Genomic DNA, 18,522 nt, shown 5'->3' on the forward strand with positions numbered 1-18,522 from the left:
ATCTAGGATGCGGTATAAACTATGAAAATCGTGATGATTAGTTAAAGATGATATTTATTTCCCAAAATTAGCATAACTAACAAATTTGAAATCCAATGTAATTAAAAGATTATTAAAACTGCTTTGCATTACCATCTTCGAGAAATCATAAGCCGTTGACACATATGCGAATCGGACGGATAAGATTAGTTCACTAGATATTTGAATTCAAACACAGTAAAAGAGTTAACGTTACAATTTTGTCCGCTTAGGTTAGGATCCGAACCTAAATACCCGAACCAGAAAACACAAAGAAAACAAAGGAAAGAAAGCTTCGAATTATAAAGAAAACATTCTAAGCGATTCAAAGAACCAGAATCAGAGAAGAAGAAGAAGACCAGACGAGACTCTCTTCACATTTTCTAGGGTTTTGATCTGTTGCCCAGAAGGAAAGAAACAGAGTCCATAATTGGTAACTTCGATTTCTTTCCTTGGCTGATTCTGATGTGCATTGATTTTGATCGATTAGTCAACTTTTTTCGTTTTCAGGAAGATAAACGAGAATTTGGACTCTAATGACAACTGGGTTGCACGAATTTAATCTGGCTTCTAGAAGAGCCGAAGAAGCAGGTTCGTAACATTTCTCTGTTTGATTCGAAAAGAAGATCGGAAAAGTTCTGTTTCTGATTTGTTTACTGTTGCAGCGGCGAGGAGGTTTCAAGCCGTGCAATGGCTTAAATCTGTAGTGGGTCAACTGGGTATACCGAATCAGCCATCGGAGAAGGAGTTCATTTCTTGCTTGAGAAATGGTATGATACTTTGTAATGCAATCAACAAGATCCACCCAGGAGCTGTTTCAAAGGTACTCTCTTGTTTTGATTCAGTTCTTCAGATTCCTTAGAAAGTTGGAATGGTTCATGAGACTTACATTGTTTACTTAAAGGTTGTGGAGAACTACTCGTATTTGAACGGAGAGTATCAGCTTCCACCGGCTTATCAATATTTCGAGAATGTTCGGAATTTTCTTGTGGCTTTAGAAACATTGAGGCTTCCTGGATTTGAAGCTTCTGATCTTGAAAAGGTAACACATTTCGAGATTTTTTTTCTTATTGTGAGCTATGGATAATTGAGTATGAGGTGTAATGTGACAGGATAATCTAGAGTCTGGATCAGTGACCAAGGTTGTGGATTGCATTTTGGGACTTAAGGCATACCATGAGTGCAAGTTACCGAGCAATGGTAATGGGTTATACAAGCACGTCAAAACGCCGACGTTTCAGCTCTCTGCGACTAAGATTCACCCTACTCTAAGTGCTTCCAAAACGTCTAGGCATTTGGATATGTCCTCAGTCCGTGAGAGAAACGATTGCACTGATGGTGAATCTGATAAACTCAAAGGTTTGATCCATGCTTCTTCTCGACTCTTCATCCATTTCTTATGTTAAGGATACTTTATATCCTATAGTTGATATAAGTTAAATGTAATTTGTTTTAACACCCATCTTACTGCATTTGGATTGGATACTTGTAGGGATAGCCAAGTTGTTTGCCGATCACATTTTCAGTTCCAAGGAAAATATTGATGAGAATCTTGTTTCATTAGAGAATGGCAGTGAGGTAAGTTGAAATGTTCTGTAACATTTGTTCAAGTATTTAGACTGTAACAGTCAGATCCGCTTGGTTAAATTGCTTTAACTCTTTGAATTGCAGAATTCTAGAGCAAACTTCGAGAAAATCCTCTCAAGATTCCCAGAGGTAAAAATGCTGGATGGAATATAACTTGCTATATATAATGAATAGAGCCCCTTGTATTCACTATCACAGTAGCCAATTTCTGGCTTTGCTATTTAAAATTAGACTTGTTGCTGATACTGTTTTGTGTTGGATACAAGTTTAGAACATAGAAAATCGATGTGCCTACTGATGATCTGTTCTTATTAGGCAAGTATAATACTTCAATACGCTTTTGATAGATTGCTGACACTGATGATATCTGTGCCCTATATTTATCTGCAGCTTCAATCAGTATTCAAGAATTTACTTAGCGAAGGAACTTTGAAACCATCAGACTTAAAATCCATGCCGTTGGAGGAGTTACCTGTCCATGAAGAAGACCAAGTATGCCTTTTTCTTTCTCTTTACATGTGACACGAAACTCTTACCTTAGAACTGCACATGAACAAGAACAATACATATCTTCTTTTCATCAGCCCTTTCCATGTGTTTTTTCCTTCCAAACAACTGTTTAAAAGCGCTTCATATCTTAGTTTACACTAACAAATTTTGGATATATTTTGCTCAGTCCAGCAGAAGTCTCTCACACAAGACAAAGTGCAACCATAAGCGTTTACTGAAAACCCAAGAAAAGGAGCTAGCGGTACGTTTGCATTTAATCTGTCATTTTGAAGTTCTACTACTCATTTGGAAAAATACTTATGGCATGCCTCTCTTGACTTTAGTTCCTTATTTGTCTGGCATGTTCTTTTTTATCCAAGATGTTATTTATATTTAACAAGTTGATCAGAAATCCTACGCATTACTTTTTATTCTAATCCAGGTATGCTTCTCTTGTTCAGGTTCTCAAGAACTTGTTTATAAAAACGAAGCAGGATTTTAAGGAATTTCAGGTTTATTTGCAAAGAGATTTGATGGAACTAGGTTAGTTTGGTTTCTGAGATTTCATTTGTATTACCTCCGGAGAAAAATGTCAACATTTCATCTTTAATTACAATCACATTTTCTACTTTCAAATGCAATTTACTGCGTTACACAGGGAATCAGATGCAAGAGATGTCATCAGCAGCTCAGGGATATTACAAAGTGGTGGAAGAGAATCGAAAATTATATAACATGGTGCAAGATCTTAAAGGTAGAAAACAGTTAACACAAGTTTTGCTCTTTTAATGGAAGTCGTAATACCATGTCTTAAATCTGCAGGAAATATAAGAGTGTACTGCAGAGTTAGACCGATCTTCAATAGTGAAATGGACGGAGTTATAGATTATATAGGAAAAGATGGCTCTTTATTCGTTTTGGATCCATCGAAGCCTTATAAAGATGCCAGAAAAACGTTTCAATTTAATCAAGTATTTGGTCCAACAGCAACTCAAGGTATAAGCTTGCAATGTCTCTGAGGGTGTATAAGCTTAAGTCTCACACTTGTTTGTTCTAGTAAGATATCTTTTAAACTCTTCATCCCATGTTTACAGATGATGTATTCAGAGAAACACAACCATTAATCAGATCAGTGATGGATGGTTACAATGTCTGCATTTTCGCTTATGGTCAAACGGGATCAGGGAAGACATACACAATGGTGAGAATTTTTCTACAGACTAGACCATCTTCTTGCCTTCTACATATACAGTTACTTATCATTTTATTCTTTTTGATGCAGAGTGGTCCTCCAGGCAGATCAGCTACTGAAATGGGAATAAACTATCTAGCTCTCAGTGATCTCTTTCTGATATGTGATAGAAGAAAGGATATGATGACGTATGAGATATATGTCCAAATGGTCGAAATCTACAATGAGCAAGTCCGAGACCTTCTTGCAGAAAATTCCTCCTGCACCAGATATCCTTTCATGGCTGCTGAAACTTCAATTTAAATTACCTTGAACTTCTGCTTCATCTATTTCACAAGAATCGACCTAGTGTTCTTCTTGACTATATGTGCACATTAGATATACGAACTTGTTCCAGCGATGATGATGGGTTGAGTCTTCCAGATGCTACAATGCATTCTGTGAATTCTACCAAGGATGTCCTTCAGCTGATGGAGGCTGGTGAAGTGAATCGTGCAGTTAGTTCCACGTCCATGAATAATCGAAGTAGTCGGTCACACAGGTACATAACTCAAAACTTCACTTTCAGAATTAAGGAATTACTGCTTTGTGATCTAATTTTTTTATTTTTTATTTTTTTTGTAGTATTTTTATGGTGCACGTACGTGGGAAAGATACATCTGGGGGAACCCTTCGAAGTTGCTTGCATCTGGTGGATCTTGCAGGGAGCGAGAGAGTAGATAAATCAGAGGTTACTGGAGACAGACTCAAAGAAGCACAATATATCAACAAATCTCTTTCTTGTCTCGGAGATGTCATTTCTGCATTGGCTCAGAAGAATTCTCACATCCCATACCGAAACAGCAAGTTGACTCTTCTACTTCAAGACTCATTAGGTACTAATATCTTAGCTCAAGAATCCTTCCTTCGCTGGGTTGTGAACAAAAAATATTCACTGAATTTCTGTCATGTCTTCATTTCAGGAGGACAAGCCAAAACATTAATGTTTGCTCATTTGAGTCCTGAGGAAGACTCCTTTGGGGAAACAATCAGTACTTTGAAATTCGCACAAAGAGTTTCAACAGTCGAACTTGGAGCTGCTCGTGCACACAAAGAGACTAGAGAGGTTATGCATCTCAAGGAGCAGGTTTGTAGAGACTAATCCTTGATAAGAAGCTAAACAGTAACATAATTCGTTTCTAGTTTATTTTATATCTTGTGAGCCAACAAACAATGTGTTCTTCTTTCAGATTGAAAACCTGAAGAGGGCTTTGGGTACCGAAGAATGGAATAATGTTTCCAACGGATCAAAGGAGATAAAATCACCTTTCAGCAGGCCAATCGCAACAACAGAGAGAACTCCTCCACGTCTCAGAAGGTTAAGCATCGAAAACTGTAGCAGCACAAAGGCAAACCTTGAAGACAGGAGAGGTATTAAATCACCTTTAGCCTCCCGTCGTGCACAAATATTGAGTCTGGAGGGTCCAATGTCCTGTAAAAACGAAGAAAACGGTAAAGGAGATCCCACCATGGAAGTGCACCAGCTCAAAAATCCACGGAGTCCTCTAAGCTCTTATCAAAACCGAGCCGTGAAAGTAGATGGCAGAACAAGCATTCCTCAACTCCAGCTATTACAAACACCAGTTAAAGGAGCTTCCAGAAACGACATACAGATGATTTCTGTTGATTCTAAGACAAATGGAAAAGGTTCACATATACGGAAGTCCCTGAGGACAATTGGAAAGCTGATCAATGGTTCAGAGAAGAGGTATGACAAAGACTTTATATTGTTTCAATCTGCATGTTAAATGATGCGTTTACCAGTTTATTGAAAACGTTTTTGTTATCACAGGAAAGAGAACATTCCTGCAGATCCACGGTCACCACTTGGAGTTGCTAATAATTTTAGTCATATAAAGTCCCCGGACACAAGCAACGCTAAGACTATGCGACGGCAGTCACTCACAGGTGTAATGCCACCAGGGCAAGAAAGATCACGTAGATCCTCAATAGGAGGAAAACCAATTGAGAATGGTAAGAAAGATCACGTCTTTACGCCTTTTCGTCTGAACAAATTCAATAACTAAGACTTTGCTTTTGTAGGTGTAAATGTAACTGATTCAAGAAATGCCAAGACACCTCCACCTATGCGCTCAGCATCAAAGATAGGGAAGAAATGGGCATAAAAAGCTATTGAAGAATAACACGTTTTCTTGCTTTGGCTCGAAGCATAGTATCTAGTTGAAAGTATTTTCAGCATCTACACTTCAGTTTCCATTCATTAGGATGAAACTGTTTTTCTTCTTCCTGAGTAAATAAGAACTCAACTTTAGAGTGTTCTGACTGTAACATAGATGGCTCTTGTTTAAGCCATTCTTTTAACAGTTTTGTTGTTAGTGTCTCTGAAACATTGAATTCATTTATGGTTTCATTTAAATCTTTACAAAAAGAACTCTGTAATTTCTGTAGTTTATGCAGACTATACAGCAACAATAAAAAGAACTCTCAAAACTCATTTCAGGTCACCTAATCGATTTTGCATACGCATCAATCAAAAGCTTCTTGAATCTATGGAGATCTAACCTCACTTTCTGGTCGTTCAGGTATATCCCCTTTGTGAATTGCCATCCTTTCTTAGTGATGCTGTTTGGATCTTTTAGAATTGGATCATCTTTATCATATTTTTCATACAATGAGCTCTCTCTTGGAAGAATCTTATAACCATTGTAGTCTAGACCGAGCTTCTTTGCCGGTTCTCCATAATATGTCTCTGCTGCCCAATCTGTTCCCAGTGGAATGATCTGAATAAAGATACTTCCAGGTTTCATGAACAGAAAATGGGTCATGGCTGCTCCATGTACCCCAACCATGACTTTGCTTGAGTTTAACACTCTGTAAATCTTTGCCAGTTCCGTTGTTCTGTCAGGTCTCAAAACCTCGATGTCAAACCCGATCCTCTGAGCCATTTTCACCATCAGGTCCTCGTTTGTTATCCCTCGAGACCCGGTTCTTGAAAACAACGCTAGTTTTGGCCTCTTAGCCTTTCTTCTCTGTGCTAGTCTTGCGTGGAATCGTTGCTCCTCTAGCCTGTCCAGTCTGTTGATTCGTGGTCTATAAGCTCGATCAAGTACATTTCTGAACTCATTGATGGTTGTTCCATCATCTTGCATCTGAGAAGGATCGACGGTTAACTCACCATGGATTCTAAGACCAACAATAGCTTCCTTGAAGCAGTGAGTTCTCTTGTCTTTGTTGAAGTCGATAAGAGAGTAATCAGAGAGCTGAGAGAGAACATCTCCATACTTCATCTCCCACCACTTGTGATACTCAGCAATCACAAAGACAACCTTTTTGTTGAAACGTTTAGATGTTATATACAAAGGAATAAGCCCGTCGTTGAACTCATGATAGAGGTTTCCGGTATATCCTCCGGTAGAGAATAGCACGGCCGGTACTTCATGGATCACTTCGCATTTACGCTTGTCGCCAAAAAGCTTCATATCTTTTGTCACAAGTTTGAGCTCAGGGATGGTTTCCATTATACTAGTTTCCCATTTTCTGGTGTATGGTTTGATTTTTTCTTGCAAGACCTGATCGGTGGTGAGATCATTCGAGGTGTAGAGAAAGATGGAGGAGGAAGGAGAGTGTGTTCTGATATCGCCTTTCATGAAACAGATGTCTGAACGATAGCCGGTTCTGTCACAAGATATGCTCTCTTCTGCATAATTACGACAGAATAATTACTGAGAAATCCACTTGCTTGATGTTTCAAGAATAGTAAGAAACAGAGGATTAAGTACTAACCTTTTTGTGACGTCTTAGGTGATTCTATATTGCTTTCGGAAACCCGATTTTCAATCTCTTTAATTGAAGAATCTGCCAAAATATATGAAGTGAAAGTAGTTTAGGACAACAACACAACAAACAACAAACGAGGACAGAAGGGAATTCTTGTACTAGAAGTCTAGAACCATACCGATGAGAAACAGAGCAGAGGGGTAAGGGAAACAGAGGAGCTGAGGAGCAAAGACAAAGCAACTTGAGATAAGAGAGAAGATAAGAAGATAGATAAGCTTAGGCTTCGATCTCTTAGCGCAATTCCCACAAGAAGTTTTAACCCGGAAGACATAAGGAAATAGCTTCTTAGATTCGTCTACTTTGATCTGTGCTACTTTTTTCAGATTCTGCCTCATCCTTTACTTGTTATTCAAGTCATATAAATGAAGAACATAGAGAGAGAGACGTATGCAGAGGAACTTTTTTCCTTTGTGAACAGAATTTGTCAATCTATCTCCTTGGAGACGTAAGGGAGAGAAGTAGCTAGAGAGGAAAGAGAGTAGAGAGATCAAGTAGACGAGATAAGAGAGAGAAGTTTTGTGGGTGTTGTTGTAAGTTTTAGCTTTGAAATCAGAGTATTTATTTAGAGAGAGACGTTCGCATACTATTCTTTGGAAGAGAGAGACGTAATTTGGTATTGTTGGTTAAGAGAGAGAAAGTTACTAAGTCTTGGGATGTATTCGATCTTCTTAGAAAGGGGAATGAGGAGACGTGTGGGAGAACGAGAAAGGGACTTAGGCCAAACCCATCATTCATCTTTTAGGCTTATATATGTTTCTTGCATCACAAGATTCCTTTATCCTTAAATCATGTTTGGTAAAATAACTAATTATTCGTCTTACTTTATACTCGTGATTAGTTGAAATCATCCTATCAGTGACATGTTCAACTTCCTTAAGTGGAATTTATGTCTTAATCAGCATGAAAAGAGAAACTGCTTTAAGTTAAATCAAGTTATTGGACACCAAATATTTTCTATGTTAGTGTATATGATGACTCAAACAAAATTCAATGTATTATTTCTGGCGCGCTGGAGTCTTATGTTATCTGAGGTCCAGCTCATTGTGATCTTTATTTTAGACTTAACAATTTTATAGGTTGAACCGGAAATAAAACAATTTTAAAAAATCAGTGAAAGACTGCATGATCCAAGACTAGTTTATGGTTCAACACAATAAAATCCAAAATTAAGTTGTCATATATAGCACAAATGCCATTGAAACAAAAATTTGTTTTATAGTATGATTAAAATTATATATTGGTATAAATAATTGATGAGACCAATCTACTCATAGGGATGACCAATTAAGAATAAAGAATTTCAAATTGTTGGACATTTTAATATTATAAAAACCGCGGAGAATGTCATGGGAAAAGGAAGAAATGATCAAATAGCTTATGGAGGCGTTCTTAAAGGTCAAATACATACAAACATGTCATTATATCAATAACTACAAACAACATCTAGTATTAATTTTTTTTTTTTTGCTTGCCAAAAGCCACCTTCTGATGCACTATTATTTGATATATAACACGTTTAATACAAAATATAGACCCAAGGGAAAATAAAAAAGTTGGTAGGCGAAAAAATACTTAAATAAGAATTTCATAAAGAGAAAAACTGGTGGGCGAAAATTCTAGAATATTAAGAATGAAAAATAAAAAAGAAGAATATGATATTGATTAATCATGTTCAGCAGATTAGGAATATATTATCTTCTATCGTATAATCTAAATTCATGTATAGTTCAAGTTATGTAGAAATTTCTAACGTCAATATAAAGTATTGTGACCCACTTTTAGACCAAGTTCGAAGAGATGTAAAGGTCTAAGTCTCTAATAAGATCTATAAAATTCATTGATTAAGAAGGGTTATATATATAAACTGTCATATACATTAAACAGAATGAGAAATAATGATGGTGATGCCAATATTTTACCAAAGTTTTTGACACTAAATTATTGACGTCCATATTTTGGTGCCCTCGTGTAATCTTTTTAGGTTACATGTTGAGACAATTAATTATGATTTTTTTTGGAAAAAATGATCGATGAACTGCAATATAAGTACGCAAAGATGATCATTGGAGACCGAGACTTTGCTTTATAGGGATTGCGAATTTAACCATATCCACTTTTTGACGATCATGAGTAACGCATAATACATTCAGATGACCGGAAATTTTCTTTGTTGAGTTTTATAGTCTACGAAACGAAACAACTTTCTTCTCTTAATAATTAAAATGTGATGTTTTAAAAATACAAAGAAACAAGAGATATCCTCATGGTCATGGGTATCGACCAAAATAAAAATAGTGCATCTGTTTAATACGTACACTTGTCTTAATCATTTGCTTACATGTGTGTTAGTTCATATGTCAATTTTGAGTTTGCTGTATAAATAAATTGTATTAATTAAATATGACATAATTATACCTTTTATATTATAGAATTCATAAGAAAACAAAACTTGAGTTCTTAGGGTTAGTTTAAGAAAGTTCATAAAAGTCAATCATTATTATATAATAAGTCTTGTGGAAAGCCTGGATATTATTTATTTCACTTCCTAAAATCCGTTCCTAATTGGTATTTTGAGAGCATGATATGCGATATATGTCTTACAATATTGAGATTGCTAATTGGTATTTGCCTAGTTATGTCCATGTTTATTTTTATCCAAAGTTGTGTATCATATACTGTGTCTGTTTGGTGTGTTATGACTTATGACCCATGTGTGATAATCTCATGTGGTATGGCCGTATGGATGATGTGCATGAACATAAAAGTAAAAAGAATCATTTAGAGACCCAAAACAATATAGGGCTTCAAAACGTTGGGCCGGGTTTGTTTCAGAGCCCTATTATAGATAGATGGGTCTGAAGAAGTCTGAACAAACAAAAACATGTCTATCATATTAGCCGTCGATCCTCATTAGACACGTGGACGGTTGATATACTGCCGAGTTCGGTATCGTCGCAAATTTTGATCTTTCGGGAAAAAGAAAGAAAAGAGAAGAAAACAAATCGTTGAAAAAGTAAGTAAGCTCAAGGCGCGACGAGGAAAAAGACGAAGAAGAAGAAAGTAACAATCTTTAGTAATCAAAGTCCAATTAGTGAAAAGGGGTTTTCTTGTGAGAAGAGAAAGAGAAGCTATGAGTGACGCGTTTTGTTCGGACTGTAAGAGGCACACGGAGGTTGTGTTTGACCATTCCGCCGGAGATACAGTTTGTTCAGAGTGTGGTCTCGTGCTTGAATCTCACTCAATCGATGAAACTTCTGAGTGGCGTACTTTCGCTAATGAGTCCGGTGATAATGATCCTGTTCGTGTCGGTGGTCCGACGAATCCTCTTTTAGCAGATGGTGGTCTCACTACTGTCATTTCTAAACCTAATGGATCCTCTGGCGATTTCCTCTCTTCTTCTCTTGGTCGATGGCAGAATCGTGGATCTAATCCTGATCGTGGCCTTATTGTTGCTTTCAAGACTATCGCTACCATGGCTGATAGGTTCGTTTTTCGATTCTAGGGTTTGTTTTTTAAGCCCAATTTCTACAATTCAGTGTTTTCTTGAAGCTCAATTTCAGCAATTTTGAGAATTTTAGTATGTAGAAGAATTGTAATACCTAGAATTCTAGATGAATCTTATGATGGGTATAAGCAAATGTATGTCACTGAAAATAGAAACTATCTATTTTTAGATATCTGGGAAATGAGAAAACTTGATTCTTGCTCATTATCCGTGGTATAATAATTGGTTCAATGCGTTATGAAATGTTATTGTGAGCTGTTTTTACTCTAAGTTAGGTTGTTTGACAAATGCCATTTACTAATTCTATGAACCTTGTTGTTGCTCCAGGTTGGGACTTGTTGCGACCATCAAGGTACTTACTCTCTTTCTCTTTGCAATCTTATGGCTTCTACTTGTAAAGCTTTCTGTTTTGTTAAGTTGCTGATGGTTTCTTGGAATCTAGCTTACCAAATTTTTTGCTTTTCTATTGAAGGACCGAGCGAATGAGATTTATAAAAGGGTAGAGGATCAGAAGTCAAGTAGAGGAAGAAATCAGGATGCTCTTTTGGCTGCTTGTTTATACATTGCTTGCCGGCAAGAAGACAAACCACGGACGGTCAAGGGTACAGAACAGTTATAGAGTCTTTTGTATTTCTGTTTTTTAATCATTCACCATTCTCGTTTTCTTAACCCTCGCCAATTTTGTGTAGAAATATGCTCTGTTGCCAATGGAGCTACTAAGAAGGAGATTGGTCGTGCAAAAGAGTACATAGTCAAACAGTTGGGGCTGGAAACCGGACAATTGGTTGAAATGGGTACTATACATGCTGGAGATTTTATGGTGAGTTCTTAACTCAGTGCTTCTTGGTACATGTATCCACGGTTTTCATCAACTTGATTGGTAAATTTCCAGAGACGTTTTTGCTCCAATCTTGGTATGACCAACCAAACCGTGAAAGCGGCTCAAGAGTCTGTGCAAAAGTCAGAAGAATTTGATATAAGGTTACACCATTGACCATTGTTGTCTTACTGCTTCTGTGTTCTGGATGTATCGGTTCACAGCCATTTACATGAAGCTTTTTAAGCTGTTGCAGGAGGAGTCCCATATCGATTGCAGCAGCGGTTATATACATCATAACACAGCTCTCTGATGAGAAGAAGCCTCTTCGAGGTATGTTCCATTCACATTTTGTGAACTGAAAACAGCCTAACATCACGGAAACTGTAATTGAAATTTTGAACCTGCAGATATATCAGTGGCAACTGGAGTCGCGGAAGGAACTATAAGAAACTCTTACAAAGATCTTTACCCTCACCTTTCCAAGATCATACCAGCTTGGTACGCTAAAGAAGAAGATCTCAAGAACCTTCAAAGCCCTTGAGTGTCTTCCTCTTCTAATCTCTTACTCGCAACCATACCTTCAAGTTTCGATTGGGATTATGGGTTATAAAGTTGTTTTGTCCAGAAGTGCGACTGGAGGCACGCTTGAACAAGAGTTTTACAGTAGATTTGTATCACTTTTTCTTCATAAGGTACTATACATTGTTGAATTAATGAGATGGTATTTCTAGTTGATCATACCATTTTCAGCATCATGCCACTGACCTATATATTAACCCCGCTAATTAAGGCAACGGTTTAAAGATTGATTAATGTTTACTTCTTAACAAAGGAAACAGAGTAGTATCTCATTGTTATATGAGTAAAAGAGATTAATTTGTAATGTTCTATCGCCGGTCCACAAGCATTTGAAGCAGTGCAACTGTTCAAGATATGAAAATTTTTAAGAGCTAAAGATTTCTATGGGTAAAGGAAAATGGTTCCAATATATATACAGAAACGCTTTTACATGCATGGTTTCTAGTAAATTAAGATTACTTCGCATAGAAAGGAAAAGTGATTTCTGAGAAACTAATAACTTTCATGCAGAAATTAATAAAGACATAATAAAATAAACGAAAAAGACAAGTTTGCGCATCATTGGTGTAAGTTTACCTACCACAAGGATAAAATGGAAATCTACAATCTTTGCTAGAGATTGGACCATGTCACCTATATGCTCATTTTTCATCTTCTATTCAAAGTAATGATCAAATCATCATTTTTTGTAACAATAAAATTTTGAAGTCATCAAGTTTTTTTTTTAAGTACATATATTCTTGGTTCAGTTATATCCAGAAGAATATATATAGAAGAAAGTAAAAGTTACATGTGAGAATCCTGAACTAGTTTGAAAAGCTGCATAAATGCATCATAAACATGCCAATTTTGTATCTAGAGTATTTTCTGCATACACACTCTTTGGATCGTAATCTCTAAACCAGCTAGAATATGAAGAAGTGATAATTCAAACAAATGAAATTTTCTTCGTTAAAAAGAACTCAAACAACTGAAGTTAGTCCATCAACCCGTAAACCAGTTTACCGTTATATATATAAGAACACCTTTTATATAAATCATTCGAGAGGGTTGGTATTTATCTTAATTTGTTTTTAAGAGATGTATAAATTAATATCTAAAATTCCATGATTTAGATAATAATTATTATACAAACCCTACCATAAGATTGGTGAGAGGTATGACTTTGGTTGGTGAAGAGGAGGAGCGGAAAAGACTTTACCCAAATCTTACCAACTCTATCCATTATCAAATTCTTTAATATTTGCATGCATTTAGTTTATGTGTTTGGTAAGCTTTTAACCAGATCTATAGGAGAATTATACGTACTTAACTTCCATTCCCATTTTCAATATTCTAATTTTTCTCATCTTCCGTATATGAATCGTCGATTATGTATAAATCATTAGTCACGAGGCTAAATTCATGATGTCTTTGTAGTTTTGAGTGTTGTCCACTTAACTCCATGTTTTGGATTCCAAATTTCCAATTGTGTAGTTTCAAGTTCTCTAATATCTCCGTCCAAAAATATTCCAAATTAAAGCCGATTTAGATGGAGTTATACTTTTACCCATTTTAATTATAAATAACGGTAAATGAAGACCTTTTTTTATAAACTTAATTAAAAGTGTTTATTTAAATCAATTCATAAATAGATAAAAATCAACATAAATTAAAAAGATCGACCGGTGTGTTGCCTAAAATGTCTAATGTAATTAGGACGAACCTTGGATCAGCAACAAACACACAATTAATGCAGATAATAAATGAGTTGTATACTTGTATTAGCTTTTTTAGGTATATGACCGTTCGACAGAAATAGTAGTCGTGTGAATGCAACAATCGAATGAGTTATAGACACACAAAAAGACCTAACGTATTCAGATTCTATAAAAAGATACCTACCTGGTGGTAGTAATAAATGACATTCTATCAATTATACGATCTGGATAAGATTTGGTATAGGAGCTATATATTAATGGAATTACTAAGTTTTCTGAAACTACATGTCAGAACCATTTCATGCAAAGAAAGTTGATTACGAAAAAATAAAGTTTTATATGATTAAGAAAATTAATACTTTGTAAAAAAAAATGTTAAATATGGATTTGTGGTCTTCCTCACACCAGACCAAACATCATGTCCCTATCTCTGGCAAAATACCTGACGCTCGAGCTCGACAAGTAAAAGAAGACTCATATACATGGAAGACACGTGGTGACTATATTGTCCGTCCATATTGCAATTAACATCTGACGGTTGTGGACACATTTCAACTAACCCGACTCGTTCGTTCTCACCAACTCTTTGCGTCTGTCTATTTAAAACCTCCGATGTCGCTCACCTTTCTCTCAGGAAATTTATTTGCTATTAAATTTCCTTTTTATTTCTCCCTTTACTTTTTTTATAATCGCAAAAACAAATTTCAATAGTTCTTGTAAGCGCAACGTGTAAGTAGAGACATACACACATTTGTAGTGTTTTGTTTTGTATAATAACATCATCGCATATAGAGAAAAGAAGTTAAGACGACCGTATATATCGTTTTGAAAACCGGGTCGGATAAAAAAAAACCGGTTTCTTTAACCGAGTCGGCGCGCATGGAGCTATGCAATCAAAACAATCACATCACCGCCGTCTCGGGCGATCCGTTGAACTGGAACGCGACGGCCGAAGCTTTGAAAGGGAGCCACCTGGATGAGGTGAAACGAATGGTGAAAGAGTATAGGAAAGAGGCGGTGAAGTTAGGAGGTGAGACTTTGACGATTGGTCAAGTAGCCGCCGTGGCTAGAGGAGGAGGAGGATCTACGGTGGAGCTAGCGGAGGAGGCTCGTGCCGGAGTCAAGGCGAGTAGCGAATGGGTGATGGAGAGCATGAACCGAGGAACGGACAGTTATGGAGTTACCACAGGGTTTGGTGCAACTTCCCATAGAAGAACCAAACAAGGCGGTGCACTTCAAAATGAGCTTATTAGGTCAGTTTTTTTTGTCGATACCTTATTAGGTTAAGTTATAACAAATTAACTACTGTTTTTTTCGTTTTTGTCTTAAAATTAAATGCATTGACTATATTTTTAGACTGGCTAGTAGGTCTGGACACGAAGCGGATATCCGAAAAAATTGTGATATTTGTTATTCGATTCGTTTTAAACGAATACTTGATTTTGTGATTTGCTTTGCTTCAAAAATTTCCGGATATCCGATATTTCGAATATCCGGAATTTTTTGTGATATTTGCGGATATTTGCGTTTATCCGCTTTGATACATTTAAATATTTAAAAAGATATTTATACTATATAACCATATCAGATATTCAAAGTTTTTTTTTAACATGCTTTCAAAATAAGTTCTAAATACCAAACATAACCGTTGTTGGTATCACCGGTCAACAAACTGTTATCAAACTAATTCCAAAAACTAAAACCCGATAGTTTTTAATGCCATTGATCAAAACATAACATGAAAAAAAATTGATCAAACAAACATCTTAACATAAAAACATAAAATGACAACAATACATAAACTATTTATGATATTTATATATAGATATAACTATATTTTCTAATATATATAAAAAGATACGGATCGAAGCGGATATTCGATTTTTTTTTAAACAATATTTGTTATTTGATTCGGTTTTTATGAATACTACATTTTTCTATTTGCTTTGCTCCAAAATCTTACGGATATTCGGATTTTTTGAATCAAATCAAATACCGAATCGAAGCAGATCGAACGAATATTTTGCCAAGCCCTACTGGCTAGTAAAACAAAGCTTAGAAACTTGATAGTAGTAGTACTACTCATAATAATTCATAAAGTTTCGATAGGTAACGAAGTAATTATAGCAACGATTTTTTTCAAGAATTATTGTAAACTGAAATTAAATGCGTTGAAAATTGAAACTAGTGAAGAAATTTTAGATATATAAACTTATTAATAGAAAAAGGAAGATTTTGATTCGGGTATGAAAATGGTGAAACAAGTTAAAAGTTTGTTATCGGTGATCTCTTTTTCGCCTAACCATTTTCCTTACTTTTGGCACTTTTTTTTTACTTCACAATTTTTGGTACTGATTTGACCTAATACTTAGGTGACTAATATTTTGGCAGCACTATTTAGCTGAATAAGTTGGTGTTTGGCAATAATAATTAGGTGAAATTAAGTTACACATAACAGTCGTGGACGCTATTAATTATATTCTTCATACACCATAATTTTAAGCCGGTCATTTTCAACAATTAATATTTGTCAAGGACGAAATTAACGGTAACGTGCAATTAATGACTCGAGCAGGTTCTTGAATGCCGGAATATTTGGCCCCGGCGCCGGGGACACGTCACACACGTTGCCAAAGCCGACAACAAGAGCGGCAATGCTCGTCCGTGTCAACACTCTCCTCCAAGGCTACTCCGGTATACGCTTCGAGATTCTCGAAGCAATTACAAAGCTTCTCAACCACGAAATCACTCCGTGCCTCCCTCTCCGTGGCACCATCACCGCCTCCGGTGACCTTGTTCCTCTCTCTTACATCGCCGGACTTCTCACTGGCCGTCCCAACTCCAAAGCCGTGGGTCCCTCTGGTGAGACTCTCACTGCCTCTGAGGCCTTTAAGCTCGCCGGAGTATCGTCCTTTTTCGAGCTGCAGCCTAAGGAAGGACTAGCACTTGTGAACGGGACAGCGGTTGGATCGGGTTTGGCCTCAACGGTTTTGTTCGATGCAAATATTTTGGCTGTTTTATCGGAAGTTATGTCTGCCATGTTCGCAGAGGTTATGCAAGGGAAACCGGAGTTTACAGATCATCTTACGCATAAGCTCAAGCACCATCCCGGTCAGATCGAAGCCGCCGCAATTATGGAACATATATTAGACGGAAGCTCTTACGTTAAAGAAGCTCAACTTCTCCACGAAATGGATCCTCTTCAAAAACCTAAACAAGATCGGTAATGTATCTTGTTCTTCAAGTAAACTGATATTGTGTGTTGAAGTTGATGTTTTCGTGTGTGATGATTATATTAGCTGAGTAGTGTTTCCTTTTAAGTTGCAGGTACGCTTTACGTACGTCACCACAATGGCTTGGGCCGCAGATTGAAGTGATCAGAGCGGCTACTAAAATGATTGAGCGTGAGATCAACTCTGTTAATGATAACCCTTTGATAGATGTGTCGAGGAACAAGGCGTTGCACGGTGGAAATTTCCAAGGGACACCGATCGGTGTTGCCATGGATAATTCCCGTCTAGCCATTGCTTCCATTGGGAAACTCATGTTTGCGCAGTTTTCTGAACTAGTGAACGATTTCTACAACAATGGTTTGCCTTCTAATCTATCTGGTGGGAGAAACCCTAGTCTTGATTACGGGTTTAAAGGCGCGGAAATAGCCATGGCTTCTTATTGCTCCGAGCTTCAGTTCCTGGCTAATCCCGTGACCAACCATGTCCAAAGCGCAGAGCAGCATAACCAAGACGTTAATTCCCTAGGGCTAATCTCTAGCAGGAAAACTGCAGAAGCAGTGGATATCCTCAAGCTAATGTCCACAACCTACTTAGTCGCGCTTTGCCAAGCCGTTGATCTAAGACATCTTGAAGAGAATCTGAAGAAGGCGGTTAAATCAGCAGTGAGTCAGGTGGCGAAACGGGTCTTAACCGTTGGTGCCAACGGGGAGCTACATCCGTCAAGGTTCACAGAACGTGATGTCCTCCAAGTGGTTGACCGAGAGTACGTGTTCTCATACGCAGACGATCCCTGCAGCCTCACTTACCCGCTAATGCAGAAACTTAGACACATTCTTGTAGACCACGCTTTAGCGGATCCAGAACGCGAGGCCAATTCCGCGACATCGGTTTTCCACAAAATCGGAGCTTTTGAAGCCGAGCTGAAACTGCTTCTCCCTAAAGAAGTAGAACGCGTCCGGGTTGAATACGAGGAAGGAACATCGGCTATAGCTAACCGGATTAAGGAATGTCGGTCTTATCCATTGTATCGGTTTGTCCGCGATGAGCTAAATACTGAACTGCTTACTGGAGAGAATGTTCGGTCGCCAGGAGAGGAGTTTGATAAAGTGTTCTTAGCGATTTCTGATGGAAAACTTATTGATCCGTTGTTGGAATGTCTCAAGGAGTGGAACGGAGCTCCGGTTTCAATCTGTTGAAAATCTTTTTCGATAGATCTACATCCAAGATTCTTACCAACTTTTTAATCTACTTTACATGATTTGTGTTTTATATATTTCTTGATTTCCACGAAAATGAACATTGTCAAGATCTGAAAACCTATAAGTTGTTTGTTTGTATGTTGAATGCAGTGTCGTTTTACTATTCTTTTGATCCATTATGATAAAAAGTCGCAATGGAGTGTTGTTGCTAAGAAGGTGTTGGTTGGTATAGTGCCGATTGGACCAATTTGAGTCTAAGACACAGTTTTTGGTCTGGACACATAATTTGTGTATGCAGTTTCAAAACGTGTTTTAATCTCATGCTTGGATACAAAAAATTAGAGAAGAAATCTTCATTTTGGG

At 37.1% G+C, this 18,522-nt stretch overlaps 4 protein-coding genes across 5 annotated transcripts; 3 read left to right on the top strand and 1 right to left on the bottom strand.

Moving 5' to 3' along the window:
- Positions 1–264: 264 nt before the first annotated feature.
- AT3G10310 (P-loop nucleoside triphosphate hydrolases superfamily protein with CH (Calponin Homology) domain-containing protein) lies at positions 265–5,649 on the top strand (the record flags this gene model as incomplete). 2 transcript variants are annotated; one of them, NM_001337870.1, is made up of 20 exons in its annotated part: positions 265–451; positions 529–609; positions 684–841; positions 923–1,060; positions 1,131–1,377; positions 1,511–1,596; positions 1,690–1,734; positions 1,996–2,097; positions 2,282–2,356; positions 2,556–2,637; positions 2,753–2,848; positions 2,917–3,090; positions 3,189–3,295; positions 3,377–3,555; positions 3,660–3,827; positions 3,911–4,161; positions 4,249–4,412; positions 4,516–5,033; positions 5,118–5,299; positions 5,369–5,649. In NM_001337870.1, exons 2-20 carry the CDS (start codon positions 555–557, stop codon positions 5,449–5,451), a joined length of 2,910 nt encoding a protein of 969 aa, NP_001325950.1. In that variant the 5' UTR covers positions 265–451; positions 529–554. The 2 variants fall into 2 exon arrangements, with proteins under 2 accessions (NP_001325950.1, NP_001319517.1); NM_001337869.1 differs by lacking the exon at positions 5,369–5,649 and having other exon boundaries at positions 348–451; positions 5,118–5,352.
- An 11-nt stretch (positions 5,650–5,660) lies between these two features.
- Positions 5,661–7,804, bottom strand: AT3G10320 (Glycosyltransferase family 61 protein). Its single transcript, NM_111867.4, has 3 exons — positions 7,242–7,804; positions 7,070–7,141; positions 5,661–6,983 (listed from the first exon to the last, which is right to left on the bottom strand). Exons 1-3 carry the CDS (start codon positions 7,456–7,458, stop codon positions 5,788–5,790), a joined length of 1,485 nt encoding a protein of 494 aa, NP_187643.1. The 5' UTR covers positions 7,459–7,804; the 3' UTR covers positions 5,661–5,787.
- Positions 7,805–10,058: 2,254 nt separating this feature from the next.
- AT3G10330 (Cyclin-like family protein) lies at positions 10,059–12,313 on the top strand. Its single transcript, NM_111868.3, has 7 exons — positions 10,059–10,606; positions 10,956–10,980; positions 11,101–11,230; positions 11,318–11,448; positions 11,521–11,609; positions 11,702–11,778; positions 11,856–12,313. Exons 1-7 carry the CDS (start codon positions 10,254–10,256, stop codon positions 11,987–11,989), a joined length of 939 nt encoding a protein of 312 aa, NP_187644.1. The 5' UTR covers positions 10,059–10,253; the 3' UTR covers positions 11,990–12,313.
- Positions 12,314–14,334: 2,021 nt separating this feature from the next.
- PAL4 (phenylalanine ammonia-lyase 4) lies at positions 14,335–18,482 on the top strand. Its single transcript, NM_111869.4, has 3 exons — positions 14,335–14,980; positions 16,303–16,950; positions 17,055–18,482. Exons 1-3 carry the CDS (start codon positions 14,607–14,609, stop codon positions 18,154–18,156), a joined length of 2,124 nt encoding a protein of 707 aa, NP_187645.1. The 5' UTR covers positions 14,335–14,606; the 3' UTR covers positions 18,157–18,482.
- Positions 18,483–18,522: the final 40 nt, after the last annotated feature.

This window comes from Arabidopsis thaliana, chromosome 3 (assembly GCF_000001735.4).
Source record: "Arabidopsis thaliana chromosome 3, partial sequence".
Lineage (NCBI taxonomy): Eukaryota > Viridiplantae > Streptophyta > Magnoliopsida > Brassicales > Brassicaceae > Arabidopsis > Arabidopsis thaliana.